This window comes from Artibeus jamaicensis, unplaced genomic scaffold (genome assembly GCF_021234435.1).
Source record: "Artibeus jamaicensis isolate MK-2021 breed Jamaican fruit bat unplaced genomic scaffold, CSHL_Jam_final scaffold_1019, whole genome shotgun sequence".
NCBI classification, from domain to species: Eukaryota; Metazoa; Chordata; class Mammalia; order Chiroptera; family Phyllostomidae; genus Artibeus; species Artibeus jamaicensis.
In genome coordinates, this window is record NW_026522025.1 from 13,547,971 (window position 1) to 13,568,782 (window position 20,812).

At 42.0% G+C, this 20,812-nt stretch overlaps 1 protein-coding gene across 1 annotated transcript in view; it reads left to right on the plus strand.

Annotated features, from left to right (window-relative positions):
- The window catches only part of CACHD1 (cache domain containing 1), a 212,687-nt gene that overhangs the window by 127,256 nt on the left and 64,619 nt on the right, over positions 1-20,812 (plus strand). The window contains exon 4 of the mRNA XM_037136252.2: positions 15,552-15,658. Coding sequence (XP_036992147.2) covers positions 15,552-15,658 — 107 coding nt within the window. The remainder of the gene's footprint in view (positions 1-15,551; positions 15,659-20,812) is intronic.

The following is a 20,812-nucleotide window of genomic DNA, read 5'->3' on the forward strand; positions in this document are numbered from 1 at the left end:
TGCATGGTGGCAGATGTTACCTAGAATGATTGTGGTGAACAGTTAAAACATATGCAAATATCTAATCATTATGTAGTACACATGACTCTAATATGATGTTAATTATTCCTAAATTTTTTAAGAATGTTAATATTATTGCTAATGGGCTACCTGGAAAAAAAGGAATCCTAGCATTTGAGTAATTTTTTTCATGTAAATTGATTGTGTCTTTTGTTGTCATGATTTAGGTGTGCATATTTCTCTATTCACATTTCAGGTTCTTTAAGTGTTATTGACATCATTAGAGCCAGAAATAAATTACTTAGAGAATTATTTCTAATTTTGATGATTAACTTCCTGACCTATAATGTTTACGTCCCTGTGCTAAGCTCTCCAGGAATTTAGCTTCAGGTCAGATTTTCATGTTTTGTTTTGTTTTGTTTGTCTTTAAGTTAAACTCAAACATTAGCTTTCTCTCATTTTAAGAAAAGGCAAGCTTCTTTTACATTTTTTTGTTTCCTTTTTAAAAATCAGCTCAGTCTCCAGGATGGTGGAAAGAAGTACCTTTAGCAGTGAAGACAGTTTTCCTTTCAGTTTAAGTTCAGTTGTGATGCAGGTTTGACTGTAATAATATAGTACTAAGACTGGGCGGACCTCCGTTCTGACGCTTTGCTGTGGGAAGTACACTTAGCCTTTTTAGTCTTTAGTTTCCTCTGCTATAAAATGAGCAGTTTGAACTATCCTCCAGGGACCCATCTCTCAAGAGTCATTGATTTCCCTCAACCTTCTTAGGAGATTTGTTTTTAACTGGAGCCATTTGCCATTACGGACAACTTTTCCCACTGCCCAAAGTTGGGCATTCTGGAGTTCATGAGGAAATTTAGTTTCTTCTTTTTGAGAGTCACCTAGGAGGAAAAAAGATACTATACAGCAAGGCCTGCAGATGTCAAATCCTTCACTCATTTGTTTATTCATTTTTTTAAAATTATCATTTGTGAAATCGCCTATGGGAGAGGGAGGCATTTCAGCTGAGTGTGTAAGTAGAAAAAGGATTTGAAAATGCAAAGATATGGAGGAAGTGATTTCCAGGAGGGAAATGTCAATATGAAGAAAAGCCCATTGCTGGAAATGGCCAGTCGCTCTGACATCTGGAGTAAGTGATGGAAGACGTGGCTGAGAAGTTGGATGAGTAGCATTTCACAGAGACTCTTAAAAATGCCAGACTGAAGAACTTGAACTTCGTTCAGGAGAGTATAGGCTCTGAAAATGAAGTAAAGGACAATGTCCTCACTTGATACTTTATTGTTACTGTATAATAGTACATATCCAATAATATTGATTTCTTGAAAGAGATTATTGACTTAAGTTTTTGACAAAGGAAACAAAATGAAATGATGACTGATGAGCTCTTAGGGGATTTTACTTGTCAACCATGTAGTGACTAAAAGACATAGTCTGATTTCATTCATGTAAGTGAGGAAGAAGAGGGGGACATGGTGGTGGCACTCACTCTTGGGTGTTGGAAGAGGGAGGATCCAAAGGTGTTCGAGGTTAATTCTGGGTGACTGCAGGGGGCTCAGTAGCAGGTTCTAAGGCGTGTTCTCACCCTTCTGCCCCTCATCCTTCTTCTCAGTTTCACTTGAGTTCAGGGACCCTGTCAGATTTAACCTGGTATTCAAAACCTTGCTTGAACAGGTCCTCAGTAAATACTTGCTGAAGGTGTTACTCTGTGGCAGCAAACCAGATTTGTCTTTAGTTTTTGAGAAATGGCGATGGTGATGATGTCAGAATTACTGAGGTGCTTTTCCTACAGGCAGAGATTCAAGTACTTTTTATACCCATTCATGAAAGTTGTTGTTTTCATCTGAGTATTATTCCATTGTTATAAGCCCTGATGCAAAACTGAAGTTGATGTTGACTTAGTTATTACAGCTATCAGCTAAATTAGGTCATTAGCAATAATGGATATGAATAATTATTATGACATAATATTAACTGATTGTATGCAAGGTGAATTTAAAACACAAAATTTCCAAATACCTGTGTATACAATAGTTTCCCTTCATCCACAGGGGATATGGTCCAAGACTCCAGTGGTCACCTAAAAACCAAAGAATTACTGAGCTGTATATCATACCATATTTTTCCTAAACACGTATACTTATGATAAAGTTTATTATTTATCATTATCAGGCACACTAAGAGATTAACAACAATAATTAGTGGTAATATAGAACAATTATAACAATGTCCTGCAATAAAGTTCTGTGTAGGTGGCCGATTGTTTCAGGGAAATCTCTTGCTGAAGTCTTCCTTGCCATCAGTCAGAACACATTTTTTGTCTTTGCCTCTACCCACAAATCCAGTGCCTCTTCCATCTTAGCTAAGCATCTCTTGTCACTTTGGTAGTTTTAGGTACAACAGCAAAATTAGCATGACTTTCTTTTTCCTTCTTTACAAGTTCAAGATAAAAGATTTGTTCTTGCTGTAGATCTTATGTTTTTTTCTTCCCTTTAGTCAAGAATTTCCACTTTGTTCTTCTAAGGAAGCACTTTACAGCTTCTCTTTGCAGTATCCAAATTGCCCGCATAGCGACCCTTGTGCTGTGGGGCCATTGTTAAGTAAAATAAAGATTACCTGAGCAGCACTGCCATACTGCGACAGCTGATCTGATGACCAAGGTGGCTCCTAAGTGACTAATGAGCAGGGAGCGTATACAGTGTGGATGCACCAGACAAAGGGGTGCTTTATGGTCCCGTTGAAGGAGCAGGAAGGCACGAGATTTCATCATGGTCCTAGGAAAGGTGTGCAATTTAAAACTCATGAATTGTTTATTTCTGGCATTTTTTATTTAATATTTTCAGACTGCAGTTGACCACAGGTAATGGAAACTGGAAAGCGGAACTGCAGATAAGAGGGGGCTACTCTGTGTCATTTTCTACTCAACTTGTCTGTATCATGTTCACGGGAGTTAACGTGCAAGACATTGTACTAGATACTGTCTGATAAACAAAGGTGAATAAAGTGCTTTGTACCTCCAGGAACTCAGAGTGAGCGAAGGCAGACTGTCAAGCGTCGGAAAAGGGATTCAGTGACTCCTTTAGAGAAGAACAGTTATGGACAGAGGCTTCTTAGACTCTGGCTTGGTGGAGAAGTGGCAGTTGAGGCCTTGAAGAATGAAACTTCTGCAGATAGATCTGGGGTAAAGGACGCTTCCGATCAGAAAACAGCGAGAATCCATAAAGCACTGAGTGCAGTGAGGTGGAAGACACAGCTGGAGCGGTAGATAAGAGATGTGCTGTGATGGGCTCAGAATCCTTGATCACTTGGGCAAAGTCCTCTCGATAAGCAGTAGATTTTAAAGTAAGGTCTGTGATTTGGGACGAAGAATTAGTTGCAAGTGAGGGATCAATTGTGGTGCAAAGGCATGTTGCTTGTCAAATTGAACCATCCTAATAGTCTAGGAGAAAAGTAATGACATATCAAGGGAGGACTGTAGGGAGACAAAAGATGTCCAGGGTAGTGGTGGGTTACTAGAAGCTGCCAAGTAGTTTTCAGTGGTGATTTGGGTGGGGAGGGCCATTTTAAAAGATGGTTCTGAATTTTAAATTGAGCATCTCAGGTTATGAATCAATTAACAAAAGAGTGAAAATCAGAGCAAAAGGAAATTTTTATTTAAAAACAGTACAACATTTTGACTTAGTCACACTCTGTTGTACTTACTACTCTTGTTCCTTTGTTCATTTGGTGTCACAAGGTCAAAGGTGAATTCAGTGTAAACATCTAGATTTTAATTTTGACCTGCATGTGGATCATGCTTGGGAAGTAAGTGTCTGGCACGCAGTTGGGATTAGCCTGTAGTGTCATTTTTTATCCCACGGATGTTTTCAGCCCCGTGGTCATGTTATGTGCCTGGCAGTTGCAAAGCAGGGACAAAGCTGGAATGTGTAGTTGTAACGTGCTAATGCAGATGAGTTTTGTATAAAACCACGTTTCTAGATGTAACAGCCAGCACACATGCAGGCAGCTCCAACTTTTTCCCAGCCCTATTTCAAGGTAGCACACGTTAAAAAAACAAATGATGTAACACATCTAACCCTAGAGAGAATTTGTTTCTTATTATTGTTCCCATGGAACATACAACATTGTGACTCAGCCAGGTGCTTTTGTACTTCTGACACTTTTGGTGTCACAAGGTCAACTAATGTGACAGGCTTGGTCCTTGACCACTAATTTCATTTCAGGTCCTATTCTTCCCCTAGAAAGGTGCATTTTGCATTTTGTCCTTATAATACTGGATGGTGAATCTTAGTTTCTCAAGTCCTTCTCCCTGCTTTATCTCAGACTTCCACCTCTAATCCCTTTAAAATTGTTATTACCTGCAGGCAGGCAAAATGTCACAGGTGCAGCCTTTCTGGCTGTTGGTGCCTGAAGGACTTGAGCGGAGCTCAGGATTCAACAAAGAGTTTGCAGAATGAGAAGCATTACAGAAGGCCCACTCAGCCACATTATTTAACTTACGTAAGAGAATTATATATGTTTACGCTTCCTTAAAATACTGTCTTGGGCTTTTACATCTGTAAGTAAACATTATTTAGCTTCCATTAGCTTCTTCGTGTGACCCTCTCAATGGTGGTAAGGTGGAGACTCTGCCCTCCCCAGCCTCACCCCCGTTCTGCCAGGGAGGACGTAGACCGGGAGAGGTCGTGCCAGGGCTCCAGGGTGCTTGGTGTGGAATCCAGGTTTCCTGATTCCAGATCATTTTCTTTCAGTGATAAAATATTTTCACCGAGCGGCAAAATTGGGATGGTTTATCTGGCTCTCAAAATGCTAAACTATCTGTTTCTTCTGAGAATTTTACTTGAGGTGGTTGTATGACCCTCTGAAGTATCTAAATTGGCCAAATGTAATGCTCCCAGTAGTCTGGCTAGCTTGTTTCTCAATCTGAAAAACATGTTCGCACAGCGGTTTGTGTCACTTATGTGTGTGTGGGGGTCTGTATATATAGATGGGTACTGTTACCTTTAGAACTATTGACGAGCGCCGTCACCGCAGAGAGCACCTGCGTTTGGTGCTGCTGGCAGACTTGCTTTCTGAATTTTCCCTGAGTGACCTTCACTGGAGGAAGGACGGAGACCTGCCACTCTGCTTAGAATACTGAATTTCATCAGTGCCTTTCATGGATTTTAGGGAGGGGGGGATCTTATTTCATTTCCATTTTCCCTCTCTCTTGTCCTCCTTCTTTTCATCCCCAAAAATCTGGTCTCTAAAAAGGAACTGCCAGCCTTAAGAAATAGACCCTATTGTAGCTAAGGACCAGAAACTTCCCTTGGGATTTTTGTGTTTTCTTGTGCAAAAATTCAAAGTGTTTTCAAAGAAGGTCACAATTTAAAAAGCTGTCTATAATGCCTTTCAGGGGATGTGGCTTGTTTGGTATGGTGATGTACAAATCTATCTTCACACTCACAGCTTTATTAACTTTTTTTAGAGAGGGAGAGAAACACTGATGCGAGAGAGGCACACCAAGTGGTTGCCTTCCGTATGCATGCTGACCTTCTACCGAACCTGCAACCGAGGCATATGCCCTGACCAGGAATTGAATTAGCAACCTTTGGGTTTGTGGGATGATGACCAGCCAACTGAGCCACACCAGCTGTGATGCTTTATTAACTTTTTAATACTGTGTCAGTAATTTCTTTTGAGGACCAGACCTGTTAGACAGAAGTATTTTGTATCTTATGTTTTATGTTTCTTCTAGAGAAGAGGGAGATCTAGACAGGCCTCTTCCCTCTGTGGGTAATGAGCCTGAGAGATTGAACCAGTTCACCTTCAAGGTCATCTGCCACCTCTGAGATGTCTGTGCCCTACCACTCAGAGTTGTCTGCTGTTTGCTAACTACTCAGTGCCCATGCAAGAAGAAAACACGTGAATTTACAATCTCTGGCCTGTAGTCCTAGGAAGTCTCAGCCTCTTAGGTTTTCTGCATTTACTCATTCAGCAGACATTTAAAAACCTGTCCACTTTCCAGGGCTATGCCCTGGAGGTAAACACATGAAAGGATCTCTCTGTATGTATTAACTAGCAAGGGAGAGGAGTATACAAATAGATTATTTTAAAGTCTGTTAAGTCCTTTTCCGGGGTTAAGTGGCAGGATGGACCAGAGCTACCGAGGAGCACAGACGGAGCCTGTGGATCCCACCCTCCCCAGGCCCCTGTCCACCTGCCTGTTCTCCCCTTTATTTTCCCAGAGACCCGTCTTCCTTCTTTTCCCTGCACCAGACCCCAACCTGGTGATGAGGAAGATAAGGATAAATGTTTAATGTGGTTTCAGATCCACCTCCAGTCCCCCTTTTGTTCACCTGTGCAATCTCCCAAGCTTGTGTGAGAAAGCGGATTAAATGGATAATACTTGGAATCTAGACGTGAGACCCAAGATCACAGCAGGCCCTCCTCTCAGTGATCTGTTTTGGTGGGGAAGCCGTGAAAAAGAAAGATGGCTGCTCCGTGTGATACTTAGACTTGAATGGAGAGAGAGATGCTGTATTGCTCCGAAAGCCTTACCTTCCAAGGGCATTTGAAAGCAGCCCTTGTTTCCACTCTGGCTGAGTTGCTGAACCCTGAAGGTTTAATCCTTATTGCTGATAAGAACAAAAAGAATGTGACTTATCTTTCCAATCTCTGTAGAGATGGAAGGAAACGCCATTTCTTAGAACGCATTATTTGACAGCTTTTCAGTTTGCCCATTAATTTAGGTGTTTGAATAAGTAAACGCAGTCGGTGGGGGTTCAAGTATCATTTACTTTATGAATGTGATAGTTCTTTTTTGAAGTGATCTCACTCTTACCCCTTCCTCTACCATTCAAACAGAGTTTAAATATTTGCTGGTACAGATGTTTGATTTTTATCTTAGCTCTTTCTTTGTTTAACTTTATTCTCATGGGTGGTTAAGTGGAAGATAAGGGCGTTCTTGTTTAATTCTTTTCAACGGGTGTTGCTCAAATATTTGGAGAGCAGACACTTCCCAGAAAGAATGAGCAGGAACCTGGTTGAATGAAGGTGAAGTGATGCGTTTCCTCGTATCATAGAAAACCAGACACTGTGGGGCTGTTACTGGCCCTGGAGGGTCTGGCAGGCATGGATGTTTCTCAGTGTCCAGGTCGTCTTTTATTAAAGGCTCCTGCAGCTACTGGTCAAGGGGCTGTGCCTCCTTGGCTTCCCAGGAAATTCTGTGCTGCTCTTAAAATGGAACCTGACCATTCAGGTTCCATTTTAAGGAGCAAGCAGGCTCTCACCCTGGAAGCAAGAGCCTGCCTTGTGCTGTGAACTCGGAAAGCAGCCTCACAGCATCTGCCCCACACCAGCTTCTGATCTGATACCAGGTTTTGCATCCAGAAGAAGTGGTGGGATTTTTTTTTTAACTGTTTGTACCTGTCTCAGCATTTTAGCAGTGATTAAAAACAAGCCACAAACAAGTGAAAAATATCCACTACCCTATTTGCTGTCATCATACTGGCTTTGTTTATGGACTCCCTTATCAATTTTAAGCCCTGCTCTTCAGAGATATCCACAGGGATTTGCTTTTTTGAAATAGCACCATAAAAATGTGCCCATGAATAACATCACATCTCACCACCGCCCTCAGAACCGTGGGTGTGGTTTTTGCCAAGCAAATCACTTTCCGTAGGAAATTTAAACAAAGACCAAGAAAGAGATTCAGGAAGTAAACCCCAACTGGTGTATGTGTCTCTTTCCTTTTATATCTTTTTCTTTCTAAACTGGGACTCCACCGAAAAGTTGATTTGCACTGTGAATCGAGGCTGAATGAAATCCAATTGGAACTCGCTTGAACAGTTTTGATGTAAGATTCAAAGCTTCTGCAAATTTATTTTATCTTCTACATTTGCTGATCTCCTGCTTGTAAATCCTGTTGAAGGAGAATAAAAATGACTGCAGCCTGATGGGAATTAAATGTCTGAAGTTCAAAGCAGTTTGCACATCAGAGCAAACGTCAATCAAATGAACATCTTGCAAGCCAGGCAGGGAGTGAGTTTCTCCATGGGGAAGAGATCAAAGTGGGAGTCACAGTTCTGTTTTCTCCCTCGGGATGTAGTTTCGATCAGTTGTTCATGAAAGTAAATCCAGAAGGAAGTTTTTCTTTTAACTTAAGGGGGTAGGAAAGATGGAGTTATTTCTCTTGAAACTGAATTTCAGGCACTGGTTTTATCTTATAAAAATAAGCATAGAAAGCAGTCATAATCCAGCATCTCCTTTTTTTTTTCCGGAGAGGATCTACAGGAGATTTAGAAAGGATTATTCTCTTATTGTTAATACTTTTTTTAAAGCACAGATATAAAGATAATTTGAATTGTCTGCACATTTTATGTGAAAATTTATTATTATACCAGCTCCTGACCTTTCCATAAACCTAGAATTATATACATGAGACTGGCAGCTAATATACTTCTCAATGAAAAATCTTTTGGGTAACCCCTAAGAGTAAGTGACATGTTTTGATAAAGTATCATAAGCATGAACTTCATATTTCTCAGAGTCTCCAAATCAGGGTGAATGGCATGTTTCTTTTTATAAATGGCACACATTATGAAATGCGTTCCTGTCTTAGTCAAGGCAACCCCTCGGGGGCCCAGAGGTAGGGAAGGTAACAAGGTGGCTAAGCACGTTTTCCTCCTGTGTCTGGAGTCCAGAAAAAAAAAGCAGGCACTAGTGAGTGTGGGTGAAGAGATAATCACAGGGTTTTGGCTCCTGTGGTTTTTTTCTCCTAGCTGGCTCACCAGCTTGGGACACACTGTTCTCCTGTATCTCTTAAGCCCCCTTGTGACACCTGCTTCCCCCACCTGACCAGCACGTGGCATAGGTAGGGACGGCTGCAGAGGTTCATTTCTAGGCATTTCATGTTAACTCAGCTGGGGTGTGCTGGCTCCAGGGCAAAGACATGGCACGTGAGGGAACTCAGACTTGAGACCACAATGAGACTATTGCCACTTAGTAGCATCTAGCAAGGAGCAGGATGAAGGAGAGCGGTTGGCATGTTTCTGAATTCTTGAAATATCAGAGTGTGGGGTGGGGGGTGCTGAAAGGAGTAAATTAACTTAAAACCACCAGCATTCACGACATGCAGGTTAATCAGGAAGCAAGGATTAAAATAAATCATATTCTGAAATGAGTAACAATCTGTTTCACCCCTTCCTAGTAAACTTTTGAAACCCAGATGTCCTTGAGCCAAAGAGCAGAGGGGTCAAATGCCCTCTGGCTGAGGTTCTCCTGCAAGGTGTTTATTGATTATCTCTAAAACATTGGGAAAATCCTATGGATTCCTTCAGAAAAGAACTTTGGGCATTTTATGGTTTGTTGTTTTTTTTCGGTGGGTTTCTTTTTGGGGAGGGGGTCAAGTCTGATCTCTGGAAGGCACCACGTCAGCTGGCGTTCCCCTGAGTTGGGTATTGCCCACACTGATATAAAACTTAAGTTGTGGGCATTATCCATTACGTCACTCAGCATTCTGTATTCCTTGTCCCATGTGAGAATTTCCCAGAATTTAGTGCAGTTTTCTCTTCCTTGGTCTTTTCTTACTTATATTTTATATTATCTTTATTGTATATAAGCCATTTGTTCAGGATCCTCAGATTACTGGAATGGCAGGTTTTCTTCTCAAAGGAGAAAGTTGGCACCAGGAAAAGCAGGAACGGGGGTAGACTGGCCCCGGGTTTGCCGTGAACCTCGGTCCCCTGCAGACAATGAACATTTGTCAGCTCTTCTGCCTCTTAACCCTCGCTGATTTCAGTGGTGAATGGGAAGGGGGCTGGGGGCTTTTCTAGAATGAAATAATAAAATAACTCAGGTTGGCCAATTCCACAGCTATCTCAGTGGGGAACATTTTGTAAATCTAAGTTATCTATACTTAATGGAGAATGCCTGTCTTTAATATCTTCTTCCTCTTCCTCCCCATCCACATCTCTCTCTGGTTATCCACTGTGGAGCCTTATGTTTAGCTACTGTCATTTTCTATTAAGTAAAAAGCGAAGATTTCCCCTAAGCTGTACAATCTTTCAGCATAATCCTTTCCTTTGAAAGAACCGACTTCTCCTTCTGCTGTTGCAGATAATGCTGGTGATGATTCATCGGTTGATTTATTGAGATACAGCTAATGTATTCTTCATGAATGAGAGGACCAATATAGTATCTTAACATCTCAGTTCAGCTAATCCCCAGCTGTGAACCTGGGGCTTCTTAGTTTAAAATTGTTGTGCCTCAGTTTCCTGGTCTTCAAAAGGAGATAATTAATAGTATTTCCCTCAGGGTTTGAGGAGATTGGATGAGTTAATCCATGTAAAGCACTTGAAATATACTTGACATATGATAAGCACTCAGTAGCTGTTAACTGTTATCATTACTAATATATTAATACTGGTTATTATTTATGAAATGCTTAATATGTACTAAGCTCTTAACCATTTTCTGATTTAATTCTTAACATTTTATGAGATACTATTATTAGTATCATTTTATAGATGAGGAAAAGAGAGGCTTAGAAATATAAGTCATGTGTTATATGTATATATTACTTACTCATATATGTATCAGTAAGCAACGTAAACCCAAACTCCAGTCTAGGTCTGTGTACCTCCCAGGTCCGTGCTCCTGCAGTGACATCAGCATGCTTTGCCAGGGTGGCAGTACCTTATTCATCATATAGCTCTTTTTTAAAGTATATTTTATTGATAATGCTATTACAGTTATCCCATTTCCCCCTTCACTCCCCTCCCACCCACATTCCCCCCCTTTAGTTCATGTCCATGGGTTATACATATAAGTTCTTTGGCTTCTACATTTCCCACACTATTCTTGCCTTCCCCCTATCTATTTTTTACCTACTGTCCATGCTACTTATTCTCTGTACTTTTCCCCCTCTCTCCCCCTCCCACTCCCGTTGATAACCTTCCATGTGATCTCCATTTCTATTGTTTTGTTCCTCTTCTAGTTGTTTGCTTAGTTTGTTTTTGTTTTTGTTTTAGGTGTTGCTAATAATTGTGAGTTTGTTGTCATTTTACTGTTCATATTTTTTATCTTCATTTTCTTTAATGAGTCCCTTTAACATTTCATGTAATAAGGGCTTGGTGATGAACTCCTTTAACTTGACCTTATCTTGGAGGCACTTTATCTGCCCTTCCATTCTAAATGAAAGCTTTGCTGGATAGAGCAATTTGGGATGTAGGTCCTTGCATTTCATGACTTGGAATACTTCTTTCCTGCCCCTTCTTGCCTGTAAGGTCTCTTTTGAGAAGTCAGCTGACAGTCTGATGGGAACTCCTTTGTATGTAACTGTCTCCTTTTCTCTTGCTGCTTCTAGGATTCTCTCCTTCATTTTAATCTTAGCTAATATAATTATGATGTGCCTTGGTGTGTTTCTTCTTGGGTCCAACTTCTTTGGGACTCTGTGAGCTTCCTGAATTTCCTGGAAGTTTATTTGCTTTTTGCCAGATTGAGGAAGTTCTCCTCTATTAGTTGTTCAAATAAGTTTTCCACTTGTTACTCTTCCTCTTCTCCTTCTGGTACCCCTATAATTCAGATGTTGGAATGTTTAAAGATGTCCTGGAGGTTCCTAAGCCTCTCTTAATTTTTTTGAATTCTTGTTTCTTTCTTTTTTTTTCTGTTTGGTCATTTCTTTCTTTCTTCTGGTTCACTCCATTGATTTGAGTCCCAGTTTCCTTCACATCACTATTGATTACCTGTACATTTTCCTCTATTTCACTTAGCATAGCCTTCATTTTTTCATCTAATTTGCAACCAAATTCAACCAGTTCTGTGAGCATGTTGATCACCAGTGCTTTGAACTGTGCATCTGATAGGTTGGCTATCTCTTTATCTCTTAGCTGTATTTATTTTGATGCTTTGATCTGTTCTTTTGTTTGGGCCATTTTTTTGTCTTGCTGCACCTGTTACGTAGTGAGGGGGTAACCTTAGATGTTCACTGGGGCGGGGCAACCCAGTGGCTGGGTTGTGATGCCGTATGTGGAGCAGGGGTACGAGAGGGAACAATGGCACTTGCCCTGTTCTCTGCCGGATTCCAGTCACTTTCCTTGCTTCCCCCAAGCAAATTGAGCCCTTCCGGTGCTGATTCCTGCATGGGTGGGTTTGTGTAGGTTCTAGGACCCTGTGGGTCTCTCCCACAAACTCTCCTGTGAGGCTGGAAGTTTCCCTTGCTGCCTCAACCCCCACAAGTGTTTGCAAATCAGTGTTTGGAGGCTTTATTTCCTGGCACTAGGGCCCTGGGGCCCTGGGTTGCGTGGTCCGTCCCACTTCCCAGTTGTTTCTCCCAGTTTATCTGCACACAAATGTGGCACCGCCCACTCTACCAGCCCCCTTCTTTCTTGGTCTGCCCACTGCTGCCTGGCTCGCCCAGGTCTACCTCTGCCACCCTGCCACGAGTCCTCTCCACCTGGTTGCCCATCTCTGACTGTCCCACTGGTGAGAATGAATGTTTCTTATTTAACTCCTTGGTTGTTGGACTTCCACATGGTTTGATTTTCTGCCAGTTCTGGTTGTTATTTGTTTTTGAATTATTGGTGTCCTTCTTTCAGTTGTGTGAGGAGGTGCAGCATGTCTGCCTATGCCTGCATCTCGCCCGGAAGTCTTCATCATATAGCTCTGATTGACTGAACATCAGTCCTCTCCAGTGACTTAGCTCGCTGCCCTTCCTCATTAGTCAGCCACTGATGAGAACTGATGGAGCACACTTCCCAGCAATGTGCTGGGCCTGAGAGGGGACTATCAACCCTCGAGAAACTTTCAGTCCCTTCAGGGGAACGAGGCCTCTCAAACGTGACAGATGTCGGGGACCACTGGGAGTCCTGGTGCTGGCAGCAGGTTTAGACCAGAAGGCTTCCGTATCAAAATCAGAGAAGGCAAAGTAAGTGAGATAATTCTCTCCTTGTTTATAAAAATCTTATTTTGAATTGTTGCTGATTAGTGTTTTGTTGGTATTGATGGAATCTAAAACCAGCTGAGCTATGGACATCAGTCATGACGACACTATGTTAAACCCGATTTCAAGGCAATATAAAAAATAGGAAAAAAGACAGAAGCATGGATTAAGAAGCAGAATGACACCAGTCAGTTTGGAGGAGGAAGGGCCATCATAGGCTGGAATGACAGCAGGATATTCAGGGAAGAGGATGGGAAAAGCTGGGCTTTGCAGGGGGGCAGTGGACCCTGGAGAGCATCACAGTCAGGCTCCAACAGTTGAAGGACAGGTCTGGTTAGCACAGCGGGTTGGGAGACGGTGAGAAAGAAGGTTGGGTGGGTGATTGATGACGGACTCCACATCGTGAAGCCTTTTTATAACGACAAATATTTACTGAGCACCTACTTTTGTTAATGAGTCATTTTTTTATGTTACAAGAATGTTTTCTTTAATGCTCTTAGATTTGATCTTTTCTGTACAGAAAAGGAAACAATTTATAAAAATAGCTGCCTGATCTCCCCAGTCTGCAGGAGCAAGCATTAACTTGGCAGAGGCCCAGGGGGACCCAGGTATGCCTAGTACTGGGCCTGGGCCTTCCTGCAGGGTGGGGCTGATAGCAGAGGTCCTGGCTCTGGAGACTTCATCTGGGAAAAAGGGGCTCTCCCCAAACTTAACACTTTATCTGGAAAACTTTTTTAGAAACTCTTGAGTTGACCCTTTCAGCAGGTTCTTCCTTATGTGTCACCTCAATTGAGCTGTGTGGGGCATGGCTCATCCTTGGACCAGGGAGCTGGGTGATGGGATGCAGGTTTGTTTTAGACCAGAGACTTTCTTTGTGATCCTTGGTGTCATGTTTCCCAACTGTGAAGTGCGGAGGTCTGAAAGGGATTTGTAATTTGACCAGCGGAGTCCAGATGTGAATTGCAGGCAGACCCACAAAAGCCTACGTGTGTTCTGGTCTTATTAAAAAGTACACGAGGGCATGGATTTAATGTGGCATCTGGAGCATGGAGAGCAAGCGGGCCACTCATATAATGCTGCTGTTGCTCAATACAAGTTCAAGGGCTAAAACGAGAGGGACTGCGAGATTACACTGCTTTTGCCAGCACGTGCACAGCCAGCTGCTGATGTACTAATCTCTTTTCTCTCCATCTGGGGCTTTTGAGGCAGCAGTCTTCTCGTCTAGACAAATTGGAGCAGGTCCAAGAAGTGACCACGTGGTGAAGCAACTGTGTCCTTGGAGGCACAGTTGACAGTGTTGATGGAATTCTGTAGTGGGCGAGAGGCTGGACTGAAGGTCTCTTAAAATCCAGTTACCACCTTCTTTGAGATGATTGTGTTTCAGAACAAAAGGTTTAACTTTTGCTTGGAAGCCAACACACTGTGTACAAACCCAGCCCCCTTGCTGTACAGCCTGTTCAGTTTTGTGGGTGTTATGAGGTCCCATCAACAGATCATCAGAGCTCATGTGAGTAAGCGAGTGGGTTTTGAGCTCCGGAATGGTTTCTCCTGGGTGATACAGGTGATACAGCCTCTCTGCCTGTGGTAGTGGAATTTCATTCAGGGCCTTTATCATCTGAGGTGTACACATTTGAACACAAGCTTTAAAAAGCCTGATTTCAGATTGAATTTCGCTTTAGAGGGAGGGGGAACTCTTAAAAATGTCGTGAGTCCCCACAGTACCTGAAATCCTACATGGATTACTTAGAAGTTCAAAATTGTCATCTCTTGTGTTACCTCTGGATTAAATTCGGTTTTAAAAATACTCTTGGTGACTAATGAGCTGGTACATTGACTGTTGTTTTCTTGAAGATTGTCGTTAGCTCCAGCAAAGGACTCGTAGATTGTAGTGGCATTTATTGGTCAGTCGGTGGCCCGGGTGCTGACATTGTCCCAGCTCTAGAAGCAGCATCATGCCAACGTCAGAAAGCAGAGAAGACTTTACCGACACTACAGTCTAGACAGTGCCAGCTGTGCCGTGTGCAGTGAGAGGGACTTGGGGGCATTATTTATAGTATTTTTACAGCTTTGGAAAATGAGTTTTTATTGTTTCTTTTTCTTCTAGATAAGAAAACAGAGACTCAGAAAAATTCAACAATCTGCCCCAGGACAAACATTTAATAGTGACCTAGCAGAGATTCCAGTCCAGACCTTTCCTGCTCTGTAGCCATTCTTTCTCCTTCACTGGTGTCTATTTTTTTTTCTTGGTTGTTGATTTTCAGATAGAGTAATTTAAAGAATTGTTTCATGGGTAACATTAGCATTCAAGTCTGAATTTTTTATGTTCTAGTCTGAATTTATTCTCCTCGTGATTTTACCCGACACAGATTCATGAAGAAAAGTTGGTTTGTAGGGTGGTTATTTATCTTCTGAGACTTGAACTTGATTTCTAAAACCTTCTACATGAAAATTTTCCCCCCAAACTGTTCTGCAGTGATTTTTTTTTTAATATTTAAAATCTAAATCATAAGTTTACGGTTTATGAGCTAATCTATTTTATATACAATATAACCTCTTGTTTTTGTTGGTTTGTTTTTCTAGACTGAATAACCACCAAATAAATATTGCTAATTTTCTCCTATTCTTCCAGATTCGATGGGAACTTCAATACCAATGTATCTAGAACAATTAGTTGTGATCGACTTTCTACCACTGTTAATAGCCGGGCCTTCAATCCAGGACGAGACTTGAATTCAGGTCAGTGCTCTTTGAGTTTTATAAAAATAAATTATATTGCACTGCATTCAAGTATATGAATGAATTGCTTTAGACATTTTCCCTTTTAATTTTGAAGAAAAATATATGCTTTAAATAGGGTATTTCTTGCTGGAAAGCTGACATTCATAAAAAGGGAAGGAAGAAGAACATCAACTACCATGCATTGAGTACTTTCTCTTTAGCTGTTTTTAGCACATGCCGAGCACCTTGCTAGTCTCTTTGATCCATCATCTCGTTGTCAGGAGTTTTACGTTTGTTATCATAAAGGTTACTTTAGAAACCCAGTTATTTTTGCAACAGGAGGTGTCGAACTTCGTTTGTATTTCTATTTATAATTCTCAATTTGTGTCAGGGGGTGTTTTGGAAGAATGGCAAGGGAGCTTTTTTGCTCATAAACAGTGTCATATAGTGCTTCAGATTGAGTTTGAACTTTCCTCCTGGGTCTCAGTGGAACTCAGCTGTATAGAGAATTCCTCAGGTACCTGTGTACACATAACTCCAAATTGTCTTAGTGTCTCTACTTTCTTGCCCCAGAGTTTCGGTTTATGTGTCTCATCCCTTTGTCTTGTTACACACACTTGCTGATTGATGAAATTCAAAACCTAAACCCTTCACCATTTCAGAGCCGGAAGGGGCTTTAGAAATCATCCACTAGCCTCAATTCTTGGATTTTACCAAGGAAAAATGAAAGGTTCAGAAGGGTCCTAAGACTTCCTGGATTGTCAGAGAGATGAAGGATCTGATCCTTAAATATCACGAACTGTATGTCCCAAATTCCAGTCTCTTGCAGACAGGTAAAACCCAAGAGAAAAGGCGGAGTACCAGAATATTTGTTTTTCGAGGCCCATCCAGTCTTGGTCCAGGGGAAGAATGCAGTCTTTGGGAATTGTACACACAAGCTAGGTAATCTGTTAGATCTGAAAAGGTAGGACTGTAAGCTTCATGTTGCTTAAAGATCTAAAACTGTGGCCGCTGGCTAAGTGGTTCAACCCAAGTCAGCCAGGCATATATTGTCTGGAACAACTCATATAATGGCCTCAGTTATTTTTGTATTGGTCTGAAAATCTGGAAACCTTCTAGAACAGGTGATATTTACTACTAAAAAGGATGCTAAATGAAAATAACTTTCATAGAAAACATAACCGAAGGGATTACAGCAGGGCACAGAACGGGCAGAGGAAATGAGTTACGGAAGGTGCACAGCTGGAGCTTGAGTCTCCTGGTTCCCCAGTTCAGTACTCATCCCTCTTTCTTCAGACGTGCACCGTAACACAAGACATGTTGCTGGGTCTGAAGACTGCAGGTGGAAATAGCAGTCTTTGAGCAGGATCAGATTTGAATGTGTTCAGGGACTACACAGTTTAGTCCAGCAATACGTGTCGATAAAATTTTTACAGTATATGTTACCTTGTGGGCTATTTGGTTATTTTTCTTTACATTCTTTTATTTTTTTGAAGTTGAATTAATAACAAAAAGTCAGTGCATTCCAGATATAGATATAGAGGTAGATATATACATATAATCCAGAAGGATTTACTCATAATTGTTCATGTTTAGTGGTGAAACAGTGGGCTGTTTCACTCCTAATTTTCTTCATTGTAAACTAAGCATGCATTTCTTTGTAACTGGGTGGGGGTGGGGGCAGGGGCAGGATAAACAAGAAGAAATTACAGACGGCTTTCCAATGTATTTTCACCTTTTTATGGTAGACAATATCTTCACTAACAAGTCTCTGGTACTATATCCTGTTCAGTGTTGAGGTTCTAGATGACACGCTGTCAACCTCCTGGCTGCGTGATGGGGGCAGTAAGAAGGGTGGGCTGGGGCAGATAGAGGCTGGGGCACGCTCACTTGGGAGCCAGAGCAATGCTCCCCTGCCACAGTCACTCACCTTAATGGGCCACATCTTGGAGTATCTGGAAGCTGCTGCAGACATGGCTAGATCCTCACTGCCTTATTTTATATCTGTGTATATAAGCAGGAGTGCATTGTTGAGATCTATCTCCATCATTAATAGTCGTATTATTGTGCCTTTTTCTTAGTGAATGCAAAAGCCATTTGCTCTGCTGGGTAATGGTCTCCCACCTACTAACTAGAATGAAAAAGTACAATAAAAATTTATTCAACAAATAGATGTTAAGCATCTTCAATGAGATTAACACTCTCTCTTGGATTTGATAAGGAAGAGTGTGGTGAGGATGGAGATATACAGCTAAAGATCAGATACTGAATTTTGCTGTTTCTAAGAGCACGTCTCAAGTAGAACATACTACCGAACAAGAGCTGTTCTCAGCAGTTGATGTAGCTAGATTTACAAGCAGCTTTTGGCAATATTCAGGTATTTGAGAACTGACTTGCTTGCATGTCAAGTTTGTGACATTCCACCAGGCAGTGGCTGCATCCCAAAGTCCACATTCTTGAGCAATCATTTGTAATAGGAGTGGAGTGGTAGAGGGTGAAAGGTGACCCCAGAGCTCCTTCTTTCCTCCTCTCTAGCTCATGCCCCCTCTTCAGAACAAAATTAATGTACTTCACTGGCTATCGCATGTCTGATATTTACATCTGTAAGATGTCCAGTCTTAGGCTCTTTCAGACTGTATATAATCCATCAATGAGTCCCTAATTGATAACACAGTTTCAGGTTGCCTTTAAGACTAGCTGGAAACAGACTCACATAAATTGTAAATGATTTCTTAAGTTCATTTATCCAAAACTAGGTCATGTGTCCATCCATCCAGCACACATGTGTATTCTTTTTCTCAAAACCACTGCTGCCAGATCGCTACTTTCTAAATTGACTCCTTGTCCCTGATTCCATTCAAATAACTAATGTTTGACAGTGCATGTGTTATATTATGGTGCTGGTAATGTTTTGTTCAGGTTCTTTCTTGCTTTTATCCCTAGTTGCTCACTCTCTCTCTTTTTTTTTCTTCAAAATTCCTGCTGAGCTATTTTCTTGTGCGTAACCTGATCCCCAAAGAGAGTTTATTTGAAGAGTCCAAGGAAAGTTGCCTCTTGCTCTCTTGAGTTACGCAATTGAGGTGAGAGTGGAACTGGGAGTTCGTCTTTCTCACCAAAAGAAAAAGTGTCTGGACTTTCTTTATGGTGTTTGATTTAAAGAGCATTTGAAGTTGCAAACTTCGATCTTGGTAGCATTGCAGTCTTCATTGAGAAGTGGGATTCATGGGGTGTCAGGGGCATGTGTAAGTCACGTTACAGCAGTAAATGTGCAGGAGGTACAGGTGGGCGCTGGAGGCTGCGCTGCTGATTTCAGCGGCTTCATCACCTCCTTCTGTGAATGGCAGAGACTTGCTGTGTGCCATAGGTTCTTCTCTTTTATCTAAAATGCTGTGAAAATTCTGTTAAATATGCGAACACGGATGGAGTGAAAAGCTACCTTCCACCTAAAAATGAGAATGAGAATCAACCAAACTAGGAATCTCTAGTTTGTTGTTATGCCTCCTTACCCCAGCTCCATGGCTGCATTAGTGCCATAGAAGAGGTGGTAATTATTTACATAACACCTACAAACTATTCAGTCACTCAGCAGTCCAGATGTTTCAAGGTTGTGTGATTCCGTTTCTATCGGTGTGTGTGATATACGCCCACATATACAAAATTCAGCCCATAGAGGGCCCTTTTCTTCACCATCACCCCCCTTCAAGCTCTATTCCTGCCCTGCGAACTACTCCAAAGTCCAGTTTCCCACAACCCTATTATAATGATTGCACAAGATTTCAGCCACATACATCCTCATCTGTACTCTGTCATAACATACATAATCACAGTGGATACAGCCTGGTTTCTTTTCTTACTTTGGCAAATGTATCTGAACATTTCTTTTGTGCATACATAAATAAATACACTTTTATATCATTGTAGCAGTGACTACATAAGATTATTGAATTAATAAATCGGCTCCACTTCAATATCTAGAAAGTTGCAACTGTTCAGTCTATCGTTGCTCCCTTGAAAGATTTCAAATGGCCCTTCCCCAGTTTTACTGGACCACCGCGTGGCAGTGGACGTGGGAACTTCTCACTGCCATCCTTTGGTTTCCATTCACCCTCCTCTCTGCTCAGTCCCTGTCCTTCTCGTTTGGTTCTGAGGGTAGACGTCTCTCCTTACCTTACTGCGTGGTCCCTCCCTGCATGTTCTCAGTTCAGCCAGCAGCTCCCCTCCCACCATGTGCTGCTCAATTCCAGCTCGTCACCTCCATCCAGGACCTCTTTCTGAGCTTAGTTATGAGGTAACCAACTTCAGGGCACACATCTCTCAAAAATAAAACCACCAAAACCATCAACTTTCCTCTAAATTTATTTCCCAGTCTGGTTCACTGTGTCCCAGTTCCCGGCACCGCCATCCTGCTTACCCTGGGAACTGCCCCTCACCTTTTCCACCCAGTGCTGCTCCAGGTTTCAGTTAACAGTTTGCCTTTCCTTGAGTCAGTGGCCACATGAAAGTGCCAGTGGGTGACTGCGTGTCAGGTTTTACTGTGTACGAGACACATCAGCAGGCATTTACCTGTGTGCCCTCCTCTCGCTCGCCACACCGATTTGTGCCGAGTCTCACCATCCTCCCTTCATTGCGAGGGGAAGCTTGGCTCAGGGCTTGTAGCTCCCAGATGTGTCTTGAGTCTCCTTTGTCTTCTCTGTTGCAAATGCCACAAACTTAGATCCTCGTTGCCTTTCTAGAAAAATAACTAATGTAGAGATGCCCCCAAAGGTTACCCTACTTCTCTTCTCTCTTTTTTTCCAATATATCCCATATACTGTAGGTATTTTGAAAATGCCTGCTCTGTAAACCCACTTTTCAGAAACCTCGGGGGGCTCCCCTTTACCTCTGAGATAAAGGCAGAGGCCTTGCAACTTCATTCAACTTCATCGTCTGCTCCCCTGTGTCTTTCCTAAAGCATTCCGAGCTCCGCCCTCAAGGACTCACTCTCATTTCTTCAGCTCACCAGTCTCTGTCATTCCCCCATACTCTCGTGTGGGGAGAGGGAAGGAAGCAGGACTGAGCAGTGGGAGAGACGGCCTGAGATGCAGTCTCAGCGGAGTCTGCGGGCGCCGCCGGGAGAGCCGTGGCTGTGCTGGCCCTTGTGAGTTGTGGTGGCCCAGCCTCATTTATTACTTT